This window comes from Ictalurus punctatus, chromosome 24 (assembly GCF_001660625.3).
Source record: "Ictalurus punctatus breed USDA103 chromosome 24, Coco_2.0, whole genome shotgun sequence".
NCBI lineage: Eukaryota > Metazoa > Chordata > Actinopteri > Siluriformes > Ictaluridae > Ictalurus > Ictalurus punctatus.
Window position 1 is genome coordinate 10,573,076 of NC_030439.2, and position 13,729 is coordinate 10,586,804.

General features: G+C 37.7%; 1 protein-coding gene across 1 annotated transcript; it reads left to right on the forward strand.

Annotated features, from left to right (window-relative positions):
• The first annotated feature begins 1,892 nt into the window (after window positions 1-1,892).
• Window positions 1,893-13,162, forward strand: scin (scinderin). The gene is made up of 16 exons (XM_017454789.2): window positions 1,893-2,190; window positions 3,682-3,836; window positions 4,062-4,223; window positions 6,029-6,178; window positions 6,416-6,508; window positions 6,621-6,753; window positions 6,937-7,025; window positions 7,362-7,577; window positions 8,054-8,187; window positions 8,308-8,398; window positions 9,282-9,452; window positions 9,562-9,739; window positions 10,605-10,726; window positions 11,426-11,503; window positions 11,650-11,710; window positions 12,504-13,162. The coding sequence occupies exons 1-16, from the start codon at window positions 1,998-2,000 to the stop codon at window positions 12,647-12,649; spliced, it is 2,172 nt and encodes a 723-aa protein (XP_017310278.1). The 5' UTR covers window positions 1,893-1,997; the 3' UTR covers window positions 12,650-13,162.
• Window positions 13,163-13,729: the final 567 nt, after the last annotated feature.

Genomic DNA, 13,729 nt, shown 5'->3' on the forward strand with positions numbered 1-13,729 from the left:
GTCACTGGCCATTACCAGCCGATGATGTCCTCTGCAGTGGTTCAGGGATCTTGCACTGTAAGCAGGAGTTGGATATTCCCGAGGCAGTATGCCTAACATCCGATCTAAATGTGTTTCAAAATTTTTATGTGGGAAAAGCATGCACGCCAGCAGCAAATTGTAAAGTTACTTATCATCTACCTTATCTTACCATGTTACTATCTACCTTATCAATCAAGTGCCTATAAAGAAGTCAATCAGTAATGCATACTCTTACAATTCTCTAGCAATGTTATCAAGAAGCCTAGTAGGTTAGTGTATGGGATGAACTGTGATGTGTGTTTATGTAGGTGAATGTTTTCAGAGCACAGCATTAATCTCTGACTCAGTCAGTGAGGCTAAAGTGGCTCCTGAGCAGCTTCAGAAGGATTATAGAGACAATCAAGTGCAGAGGAGGAGTGCAGCGCATACAGCGAACCAGTTTTACCAAGTGGTCCTTTTCCCACCACAGACAGCCAACTTTTTTTTTTTTTTTTTTTTTTTTAAACCCCGTCCCAGTTCTCATCATATTTGTACAAGGTATTTGGTGTGACTCATTTAGGTGTGTCATCGGAGGTGTTCCAGATGCCCTGAGGACCAGAACCCAAGCATACAGTGGTGTGCCCTACTTTGGAATACAGATGCTATACAAGTATAAACATACTATAAGGATTTTGTTTGGAAAGCTACTGTCCTTCCAGACGTTTATGAATGGCTTGACTATACAAGATTTTGACTTCCTTATTGCCAGTGCCAGGAAAATGCAAACACATTGCCTCTCACTCACGTTCTCTTGTATTCATGCATACAGCTGACACTTTCATGACTCATGCACATTTATTCACAGCTTGTGATTTGTATTAAAAGTATTTTAAAAACTTTTCACAAGTTGCAGTGGCAGGCCTTTTGAAAGTCATATTTGTTCTGCTGTGTGCTGAGAAAACAAACCTACTTCAGTGCACAGACAGCTTACAGGTTCCATACATCCATCCAACTTCTATACCACTTATCCTTCCTTGAGGGTCACAGGGGAACCTGGAGCCTATCCCAGGGAGCATGGGGCACAAGGCGGGGTACACCCTGGACAGGGTGCCAATCCATTGCAGGGCACAATCACATACACACACCCATTCATACATTATGGCCACTTTAGACATGCCAATCAGCCTACCATGCATGTCTTTGGACTGGGGGAGGAAACTGGAGTACCTGGAGGAAATCCCCACAGCACGGGGAGAACACACAAACTCAGCCACGGTGGGAATCAAACCCCCAAAGCTGGAGGTGTGAGGCAAACATGTTAACCACTAAGCCACCGTGCGCCCAGCATAGAGGTTTCTTTTTTTAGTCACATTAGATCACATATAAGGTCAAATTAATGTACATCAATTACATTTTTGTATTACATTGTGCTGCCTTACATTACTTTATTTAATCTTTTCCCCACATGCCTGGAAATTCAACTTTGCATGCAGCAATTCACATGAATACATTAGAACAGTTAAAGTTAGCGTTAGCCCCTTTATTAGTATTTGCATTTTTGAGACTTTATTCGTATGAACAGGAACAACATCCAATCACTTTCTGTTTAAAACTCTCATGAGATAGGCTTCCTTCCTGCATGATATACTCTTGTAAAGTTCTGTTGTAATAAACTCCACAGAGATAAAGATCATATTGCCTTTAATTTCATTCTAATCTACTTCCACTGCATTCTAATCTGCTTCCACTGAAATGTGTGAAATGTGAATCAAGTGAGTGTGTTTTTCTTTCTCCTTCTTTCTTTGACACTCTCTGTTTCTGCATACATCTGTCTACTTTGGGTTGGAAATTTGTTGAACACACCCACTTGCCCTCTGGTCTCTCTAGAAGTGGAAGTGTGTTATACACTGCCACTATTGATTCCAGTCCTGTAAAGCAGCTGTGTCTCACACCACACTCGCAGCTCCATACACCTAGACTACTCACTCCACTCAGCCATGGCTGTCTACCACAAGGAGTTTGAACAGGCAGGCAAGAAAACAGGCCTTCAAATCTGGAGGATCGAGAACATAGAGCTGGCACCAGTGCCAGAAAGCCTGCATGGGAGCTTCTATGTAGGTGATGCATACTTAGTCCTTCGCACAGTCAAACAGAAAAATGCCTGCTTCTATGATCTGCACTTCTGGCTGGGTGAGTTACAGAACATCGGTAGCACATAGTATTTATTTTCTGACATGAACGTTATTCGTGTTATTTGTTTGGAGTTTGAAATAAGAGCTATGTGCTTATGCTGTCAGGATTTTTATAATGGGCAATTCAGTCTATTCAAAGTGTATTAACGTGACCTGTCAAAATGTGTGTGACATTTCCCTGTTGCTGTATCAAATCATTGATAATATTCTAATATGTAAACTGAGATACGTAAGGCTTAATATAATCTGGCTCGGGGGAAAGTGGAATGGGGAAGTATATCAAGTGTGTCATTTGCATCTCAAACCCATGATGCAAAATCCTTTTTTGTCTTAATGACACTGACCTCTATCTTATATTGACGTGTGTTTGGGGAAAAGAGATGTCTGAGTAATGGAAACTTTAAATGCATGGCATTGGAAAATGAGTGAAAATACATAATGATTTTGCACTCGTCTTTGAACTGGTAATTAAAGCATAACTAATGGTAATTAGACAGCTTACAGGCATGACACATTTCCTGATATTTTTGTGATGCAAATGAACAATCTGCAATGACACTCTACTACCGATGTGTTCTGATCTTTGCTGATCACATTAAGTTGCAGTAGAACATATACTGATGAAATGATAGAAATTGTATCGGTTCACTGCACATCCAAGGTTATGCGCTTGGCTAGCTGTTGAGTGGCTTCATGGTATCTGAGGAAGGAAGTGTGCACAGTAGTCCATGCATGCAAATAATTCAAACCAGTTCTGGCTTACTATAGTCTTATGGCCAATGAAAGCTTGCAAAATGAGATCTGATATATGTTACAATTTGCAAACAATTCAAATCAGATCTGTTTTATGCTATTATTTCTTTAACTTCACCAACATGAGAAAAAAATTTATTCTATTGACATATGTTGCCTTGTCTCTGCTCTTAAGTCTTGTCTTTCTTTCAACCCACACCATTAAGAATCACTGACCACTGAGGATGTAATGGGCTCTTAATGGATTTTCTGTCCATCACATCCTCATCTTAGGAAAGGAAATACTCTAATGCACTTCATCAGATAATGGAGAGGGATGCATGCAAGGCATTTTATGAAGAAATCATATCAACCACAAGTGTTTTTATCGTGCTTCTGTGCATCTTGTAGTTTAGTATCAAAGTTGTTTGCAAAGCATAAAAAGTGTTAGCCTACAACTTGAGAGTTTAACACACTGAGTACCAACAGTTGTGCAAAAGTGTGAAAACAGACAAACTGCTTACTGTCACAAACTGAACACTAACGCCACTGATGCTAATTCATGTAATATGCAACAGTGGAAAACTTTAATATTATGAAATTCATATGCAGTGCCTTCTGTAAATATTATGAAATATGCAATCACAACCTTTAAGGGATTATTTTTGTAAATATTTTTGCAAACTAATAATGAATAATGAATATTGACTTATTCTCTAATGTCTTTCTATCTGTATATATTGCTGAATTTGTCCAGGTAAGGAGTGCACTCAGGATGAAAGTACAGCTGCAGCCATATTTACAGTACAGCTAGATGACTATCTAGGAGGAAAGCCAGTTCAGTACCGTGAACTCCAGGGCTGTGAATCTACTGCTTTCACCAGCTACTTTAAAGGAGGGATCACATACAAAGTATGTTTTCCCACATAGTTCTTAAACTTTTGCTTTTTGAGACTTTAGCTTTAAGTGGTTCATATTTGTTATACGCTTGCTTTTTTCTTTTTCCTTATAACGATTGACTGTTTAGGAGAATGTTTGTGCAAATGTTTGTAGTTTTTCAGACAGGAATGATGCATGGAGTTAAAAAGTGTATTGCAGAGTAGGAAAGTAAAAAACATTGTTTCTTTATGATTCCAGGCAGGAGGTGTTGCATCAGGGTTCCAGCATGTGGTCACCAATGACCTCAGTGCCAAACGTCTCTTCCACATCAAGGGCAGGCGTGTGGTCAGGGCTACGGAAGTACCTCTGGACTGGGCCAGCTTCAACAAGGGCGACTGTTTCATAGTGGACCTGGGTGCAGTAAGGGCCCACAAAAACACACTGCTCTTAGACACTAAATAACTTTAAATGATCTTAATCAGAGAATACACAAGATTAGATCAAGTTTATTTCAAGTTTAAGAAGAAAATTCTTGAGGTATGTCTAGGGTATTTATTGCTGGTGAGTTACTAGCTTAACTGTAGCTTAACTTATAATATTGCCTTGTTCCATTTCTGCTTTAAAAATGTGCTAATAAGAGCACTCATTTCCAGAGAAGGCAAATGGTAAAATCAGTTATGTACTTTCTAATTACACTTCAGTACACTGTACACTTCAGTAGTATGAAACAGGATCTCTTGCACACCACACATGTGCTGTGTATGTACAATGGGAGGGAATATTATTTTAATTACTCTATTGTCAACATGGAGTCAGAGAGAACTCAAGGATTAGTACAGGACTAGCAAGGATACATGATATTGTTTAAACAGGGTGCCTTGTTTGGCAAGACAGATACTGTACGGTATATGGCAAGATATTACTTTTGAATTTATTGACCAGCTTCAACTATCTTTCAGACAGTTGTGTTGGTAATGAAATCAGATAAGCACACCAATATCATTTAAGCAAAACCTTTTACATGTATTCAGTCAAAAGTGTATTGAATAATATATCGATAACAACTTGTGAAGACATTTTACAATATAGTTTCAAGCAGTTTTTAAATTTTATTTCACATATAGTTTACAGTATATAGGTTACAAAAAAACTACAAATACAAAAATATATACATGTATTATAGGTAGACCAATACAAGGTATACTCTTATTAGTTCAATCATAGCATCCAGCAATGCATAAGACATTATATGGCTCAGCATTTGATGTAATAAAAGTGTTGTTTAATGCTAACAGTAGAAGCCCAAAAAAGAAACATAATGCACATGGATTATTAGATATTACAATAAACTCATAATATGTACAGATTTTGACATACTGATGGGTCACAAATTAAAGGTGCCTCCTAATTGCTCTGAGTGAGTGTGTCCCCTTAGAGGGAAAGATTCCAAAGTTCTTCTGACTGATGAAACATTTCTATCCTGACTGGGGCTGACTGAATGTTTTGATGGGTACCAGTTAAACACCTATAGGAGACTGTTGAACGCCATCATCAAAGCACCTGTTGAGGGAATATATTTTGGTACAATGGTGTTCATCCCTCCAGTGCAGTTCCAACTTGTGCTGGCTTGACACATTATTAAGACATGCTATGTTGTTTTTTCCCTTTAATTTGTCACCTGTCTGTACCTTGGTCCCATCAGTGCATGCAGTAAATGCTTCATCATATGATAAATGAGATCAGTCAGAATAAATTTGTATTCATTTGCACTGGTGTTTCACTTTTACACTTATTGTAACATACTGAGAGCTTACCCTTAGTTGCCCATTTATTAGATTCTGTAGCTTCTCCTTCTCTTTGGAGAAAAAAATATTATGACTTATGATATACTCTGAGTGAATTGCTGAATAAGAAACCTGGTGCTTTATGGTTTATTAATATGCCTTGACTAATCACACATAAACAACTAAAATATTTAAATGTCCATTAAACAATTCCACAGTGTTTTCCCCAATGTAAACACAATAAGTACGCTGTCAGAAGTGAAATCAAACATTTGTAGTTGACAGCATTTAAAATATTTGTAAAGTAATTCAAACATGAAGACAAAGAAGTTGTAATATACCGAGCAAACGGTTGAAATTACAGGGTTATTGAATGTTTGTATGGCTGTTATCTGGGGCCTTATTCTGTCTCTCATTGTCTCTCATGCGCACTCTCTCCAGACTATCTACCAGTGGTGTGGCTCGATGTGCAACAAGTTTGAACGGCTGAAGGCAGCCCAGGTTGCTGCAGGCATTCGTGATAATGAACGCAACGGCAGAGCTCAGCTTGTAATTGTAGAAGATGGAAGTGAACCCAATAGGCTGACTGAGGTAACATGTAACATTTAATCCTAAATCAAAGCTATAGAAATATTAGAAGGTCTCTTGATTGCACGTGTCATGAAGTTCATTACTGGAAGGAGGAAATCCTTTCTGTAAAACAACAGGAAGCATGCAGTGTGTGTGTGTGTGTGGTGTAAAATTGTTTTAGCAACTTGAAGCCACTGTTCATGTATACACATCTTGTTGTGACAACAAATGTTGCTCTTAATATTTTTCATGTCACAGGTACTTGGTGAAAAGCCAGACCTTGCAGATGGTGATGATAATGATGACATCGCAGCTGATCTGTCTAACAGAAAAATGGCAAAGCTTTACATGGTGGGACAGTTTACCAGCTGCACCACAGCACAACAAAATATACAGAAGCAAATTCACATATTCAACTTTACCAGTAAACCACAGCACAAAACAAATGATGATCTTTTATTAGGTATCTGATGCCAGTGGAAAAATGCAAGTGACACTTGTATCAGAAGAGAATCCTTTCTCTCAGAGTCACCTGTTGACTGATGAGTGCTTCATTTTGGATCATGGAAAAAGCAAGATGATCTTTGTGTGGAAGGGTGTGTACAACTGAATCGTATAGTCTTCATAGCATCGTCCTTCTATGAACTTATATAGATTCATAGTTAATGAATTGGGTCTAATGATCTGCTGAGTAAAAGAAAGCCTGCTGAGGTTTTCTATATCTTGTTCTTTGCTTTATCTCATACTGTATCATACAAACTGCTTCATATCTGACCTAGGCCGCAACGCAAACCCCAGTGAAAGAAAAGAGGCTATGAAGACGGCAGAGGGCTTCATCAAGCAGATGGGTTATCCTGCAAACACACAGGTATCACAGCCCTAAGTTAATAATAGATTATATGACACTCTAGGAAATCCCTTAACATAGTGAATTTTTTTTCCACCTACACTGAACAATTAGGAGACTGTGTATATGAAACTTAAGGTTGAATAATGAAATTCCCCCTGAATTGCCAGGTCATGTATCTAGTGTGTAGATGAAAAAGCAGAATATGCCCCATGTGTACAGTTTTCCCAGGCTGCCACACAGTTATACTGCTTTATATTAACAATTCATTAAATCTGTCCTAAAAAGCATAAACAAGCTTCACTGAGTCATAATCACTATGTAATTGATAAAGTAATGGTCCTTCCTCAAACACAGATTCAGGTGCTTCCAGAAGGAGGAGAGACTCCCATCTTCAAGCAGTTCTTTATGGACTGGAAAGAGAAGGACCAAAGTGAAGGACTGGGCCGGGTCTATGTCACTGAGCAGATTGCTAGGATTCAACAAGTGGAGTTTGATGCTTCTAAACTTCATGAATCTCACCAAATGGCAGCCCAGTACAACATGGTGGATGATGGCACTGGAGAAACACAGGTGGGCAACATGTAGAGCGCTTGGTATAAATGGACTAGCAGGATGTCAGGGGTCTTTCAATGATAAAAATTTTGGCATCGTTACATTATTTGCTCTTAACAAATATCTTAAAGTAGATTATTTTAGACAAAAGGTTGTAAAAATGCACTATATATTGACAAACGTTTGTGGACACCTGACTATCATACCCATACGAGCTTGTTAAACATCCCATTATAGATTTAGTCAATTTTTACTGTAATAATAACCTCCACTCTTCTGAGAAGGCTTTCCACTAGATTTTTTGCAACATGGCTGTGGGGATTATTAGTAAACTCAGGCACTGAAGATTGATGAGGAGGACAGAATATCTAACTGTAATCATACACCTCCTCAATCAATTGTGCAGATGCCTTCACATAAAGACACTGTTTTTTAAAATACCAATGTGTATTCTTCATTCATAGTTTGCTGTTTTTCAATGTTTTACTTTTCAGATCTGGAGGATAGAGACTGGTAATAAAGAACAGAGCAAAGTTCCCATAGATCCAAAGACATATGGGCAGTTCTATGGAGGGGATTGTTATATCATTTTATACACCTACACGAGAGGACAAATCATTTACACCTGGTAAGAGTTACACTTCAGTGTTTGTCTATGACTAAATTCAACGATGTGACAGACACTTATCTTACCTGTAGTTTATTTATTAGCTCTGAAAGTATAGACCTTTCTGCTCTCTCTTTATAGGCAGGGTTCCAGCAGTACAATAGATGAGGTGACTGCTTCAGCCTTTCTCACTGTGGAACTGGACAAGTCACTGGGTGGAAATGCAGTCCAGGTGACTAGCTGTGCACACGCTTTAGAAATAGAAAAGAAAATTGATTTTATATATATATATATATACTACCATGTCTAATAATCTAGGTGGGCCTGGTATAAAGCCGACGGTGGTTAATAGTAATGCTATTATATTTGATAGGTTCTTGCTCTTCATGATGCTGTTTGTTTAGGTATGTTTGCTGATAAACTCTGGGTCTTTACAGGAACAGGTGTATTTATATTGAGATCATGTGAGCCTTTAACTGCACACAGGTGGCCTCCAGTCGTATAACTGAGTGCATCAGAGCTAATTTAGGTGTTTCACAGCAAATTCATTCACAACTTTTACAAAATCTAGTTTGCAAACTCTGTAGATTTTTCTTCCAAATTCAATATTATGGGCTGTTTTGTGTAGATTAATGACATATAATCCAAATTACGTATAATTCAATTCCAGTTGTAACACTACAAAATGTGGAAACGTTTAAAGGGGTGAATACTTATGCAAGTCACTGAAAAAAAGAGAATATGTGCAAAATATGAGGTTTAAGTAAAACAACTGTAGCCATCAATCATATTGTACTAATAGGTCATTTTTATTGCAATTTCATATTACAAAAAATGTAATGTGCAATAAATAACTCAATTTAAAAGTACTTGATTAATCAAGTAGTAAAATAATTGCTACATTCAGGGATACTGTAAAAAGGGGAGAGGAGGGAACCCTCAGTAGACGGGGCTCCAGAATTAAGACTGTTCAGGGTGGGGGCCCAAATGTTTATAATGAAAATGTTAGAGAAGCCCCATATGTAACCTACAGTATGCATATTATTCAAGAATAACACTGCCATCTTGTGGTCATATTTAAAGCTGTGTTTAAAACTCGAGCACACAATGTTTAGGTCCGGGTGACCCAAGGAAAGGAGCCAGCACATTTGCTGAGTCTGTTCAAAGCCAAGCCTCTGGTTGTGTATAAAAATGGAACATCCAGGCAAGGAGGGCAGGAACCTCCACCCCCGACCCGGCTATTTCAAGTGCGCAAAAACCTGGGTACCATCACACGCATATCTGAGGTGAGGTCTAGCAAACATATGCGCAGGTGACTGGGTATAAAACATATGGTTCTAATTTATCAGTTAATTTATTAACTGGAGATGTATTTTTATGTATGCTTTCTAACAGGTTGATGCCAATGCAGCTAGTTTGAACTCCAATGATGCCTACCTATTGAAGGTGCCTCAGGGGAACGGGTATCTGTGGGTAGGGAAGGGGGCGAGTGAAGAAGAGGAACGTGGAGCTAGATACATGAGTGAGCTGCTGCAGTGTCAGACCCAACGTATTACAGAGGGAAAGGAACCAGGTGAGAACACACAGTTGCTGTTTAGACGCACTTATACCAGAGCGCTGTTGAATGTTTGATAATTATTGGTCAACAGGTGTTGATTAATTTTCTATAACAGTACAGGTCTGACAATACTTCCAGTTGCAAGGTTTACATGAATGTTCTCACTCTAGTATGTTATCATTTAACTTACATAGGTACGTTGTATACCATACACTACTGTTTTTTGTAAGGTGACATTTATTTAGCATGTTTGGAAGGAGTCTCCAGTTTCAGCATTTTGTACTGGTCAGAATTCCAGGTTCCCTGTGACATGTGAAGCTGCATTTTTTATGTTATTAAGAGAGAAAAAACAGAGGCTGTTGAGGAATTGACTATTTATAGCAGCTATAATGTGAGTGATAAAACGAACTAACTTGTCTCATAGATGATTTACATCATTAAAAGTAACGATAAATGGTTAAAAGTAATTAAAAAATTGTAATCATTGGCAACATCATGAGATTTAATCATACAAACCTGAATTCTGGGATATTTGTATAATAATAACAATTTTCACAGTTTCCACTATCTAAAGGAAATGATTTTAAACATTTTGACAGCTACTGCTGATAGAAGGGCGTCTTAACATTAGACTCAAGAATGCAACACCTAACGAACCATTACTGACTGAACAATTTGATATCTACAGCCTTTAACAAAATCTGATTAGAATTCTAACTATGCTAACCCCTTGGCTAAGTCCTTTTTTGCAAATGAGTAATACATTTTACCCATGTTTTTTTCCCCCCCAAGGTGTTTTCCATGACAGGAAATCTAGTCTATACATTTCCAGGTTGGAAATATGACATGCCTAATTTTTTCTTTTGTTAATTTTATAAAGAGAAATTCTGGGAAGCTTTGGGTGGACAAACCAAGTACCAAACATCAGAGAGGCTGGAGAGCAAAAGCATTGTACGGCCTCCTCGTTTGTTTGCCTGCTCCAACAAAACAGGAAGATTCATTGTGAGTATTCAGCGAATATAAAGTAAAGGCATACCAGTAAAACTGTATAGTTAGTGCTAAGACAGTTTGGAATATAACATGTTTGCTGTTTTTGCGCTATATTAAATGAGGCATTTTAAAATGATAGCTTATGAGTTGTGTATTTTGGTCTCCGCATTTGGCTTGACAAACATCTTCGGTAAGCATCACATGTAATTCCTGTCTGTATTCTGTCCTGTCTGTAATGCAGCCATTTTTGGTTCCTGTGTTTTAGGACCTCTTCTTAGTTCAACTAAATCTGATTTAAGTTTTAGTACAAAATAAGTATCATTTCTCAACGTGCATTATTTAAGTTATTGCATTATTTAGGTTTTTTATATGTCTAGTTTTATACAAACTTGTTCATGGTAGTGGTAGCTCAGTGGGTATGATGTTGGACTACTGAATACTGAGAGATAAATATAAGTTGCTCTTGATAAGGGTCTTTGTCAAATGACTTAAATATAATTTTTTGAGAAGCCAGAGAAAGTACAGCTTTTTGAAATACCATCTTGGAATGATCACATATAGCAAACAGTGAGTCTCATTTCATAATAGCAACATATTTATTCCAATTTCTATATATTATTTGCAGACTTTCTTCATGTTTTAGAAAATAACAACTCATACTTTATAGCATAATAACCAGAAATAAATCACACACTTATGGGTCATACTCAGATTGAAGAAGTGCCTGGTGAGTTCACTCAGGATGACCTGGCAGAGGATGATGTCATGTTAATGGACGTTTGGGATCAGGTAGAGTAGACGAATTCTTACATGAATTTTACATTTTGACAAGTGAATATGGAAAAAAAAAATCTTTATCACTCTCTATATGCATGTATATATCTGTGATCTGAATAAATCATTGGACTGTCAGGCACTCACAAAGTGTTTAACAGGTGTTTATCTGGATTGGAGCTGATGCCAATGAAGTGGAAAGAACAGAGTCAGTAAAGTCGGGTGAGCAGCACATGTTTATTTCTCTGCAATAAAATCCACCACATTAAGCCGGATAATAACATAACAGTATCATTTAACATAATCATGTGTGTCAAAACGGAGCACTAATAACACTCAAATGCACATGTAACGACATTAAAATGCATTACAGATTAAATCATTGCCAGCATCATTTTGGACTGTTGTAAAAGTGTATTGCGTGTCATATTCAGTGTGACGAAAATAATGGGAGAAAATGACGAGGTGAAATATTCTCAAATTGTTTTTGAGCTTTGGGCCTTACATTAAGTGATACCATACAAGTGTAACCTACAACAAAAAGATTAAATGTCCTAATCATAATTACACAATTGCTGATTTATGGGTCTGTAGGTTAAAAAGAATGACTTAATTTCAAGTCAGGTTTACTGCCATTGTACTAATGCTAGAGGTGATTTGAATTGTTAATGATATTTGGTTTAGTTTGTCTGGTTGCTTGGAGTCAATATTGAATCAAAAAGCACATACATTTTAATTAAATTGCCTAATATGATTTAAAAACGTATACATTTGAAGGAATTAAAGACTTAAATGTACTTTGTGGAAGAAAAGGCTGTTTTCCCATAAACAGAAAGAGTTCAACATAAATTTACATATCTGAGAACAGTGCAATACACAATACACACAGAGTCAAGGCTGGTGTCTATCACAGAAGTATGTGCAAACAGCATTGTACAATCAAGGAAGCACAGACCTCCAGAGGCGAAAAGGTGAAAAAACTCTCACTGATTGCTGATTTACCATTCCTTTACAGCCAAGGCATATATTGACACGGACCCATCAGGACGGGATAAGGGGACATCCATAGTGATAGTGAAACAGGGCCATGAGCCCCCTACCTTCACCGGGTGGTTCCTGGCATGGGACTCCTCCAAGTGGCAGACTGGGAGCGAAAAGTAAAGGCACAGCATGTCATTTTCAGCTCAGGGAGTCTCTATGACTGTGGCTACATCTAGGTGAAGGCAGGCTATGCCTTAAAACTATCAACATATCAAACATGCATTTATGTCAAAATAGTACCTTATCATAGGTTACCTTTCCTTGTCACTGGAATGGTGCACATCGTTTGTTAATGTGTATCATTTATCTGCAAAGATGCATGAAGTACATTCTTATTATAAAAGCTCAAGTTAATACAGTGGTTCTTAAGTTGCAGTTAGGTACTTTAAATCCTTTTAAATATGAAATTCATACATGACACCATATAAAAGATACGTACTAAAGGTACAAAAGATGTATTCCAGAGTGTATCATCTTAAAGACAAGGAAACATATGGGTTAGTACCATTTTTTTATTGCACTTGCATGCATTATTCTTCCCTGCATTGCCTAATGTGTCTGGCTTATGGTATTTTTGATACTGCTTGATAAAATAAAATAATAAAAATCAATAAAAAAATATTTTAAAACTGATCAGAGCATTGTCCGTTTCATTTGAGTCACACCTTCCTCAGTGATGAATAATCGTCTCAGTGATTAACCTTAGGTGTAGGCCATCAGTTATTTTAGAAATGCAATCAAGGTCGATGCCAAATGTAGCCTAATACTACAGTACAGTAGCTATCTCAGACATTGATCCAGGGGAAATAAAGTGATATGGAAACCAATGGCCGCTAGATGGCAAGCACGAGAAAGACACGGGTCGAGAAACCGAGCACTTGCCCTACTTTTTCTTATTTATCCTCAGAAGAGAAATAGTCTCATTGATATCGAATTAACACGATTTCAGTCTTAAAGACAACTGAAAACGACGATTGTGTATTTGTACGAAACACAATACAGTACAGCCAGACTGGGCTCTTGTTCTTTGCCCCTTTTTGGAGGTCAAACACGTGTTAATGGCCTGGTGATCCGTGTGATAGCCAAGCTCATCTCAGCCTCGTTGGCCGATAGATGGAGTTGTTGATGGATCTCGAGACACCAGCTCTTTTCATCAACTCCCCACTTTGAGCAAAGACCCATTCTTTTCAGTTTTCATTT

Coding starts and splice junctions, on each gene's coding strand:
- scin (XM_017454789.2), top strand. CDS start 1,998: ATGGCTGTCTACCACAAGGAGTTTGAACAGGCAGGCAAGAAAACAGGC. Junction 3,837..4,061: donor AAGGAGGGATCACATACAAA/GTATGTTTTCCC, acceptor TTATGATTCCAG/GCAGGAGGTGTTGCATCAGG. Junction 7,578..8,053: donor ATGGCACTGGAGAAACACAG/GTGGGCAACATG, acceptor TTTACTTTTCAG/ATCTGGAGGATAGAGACTGG.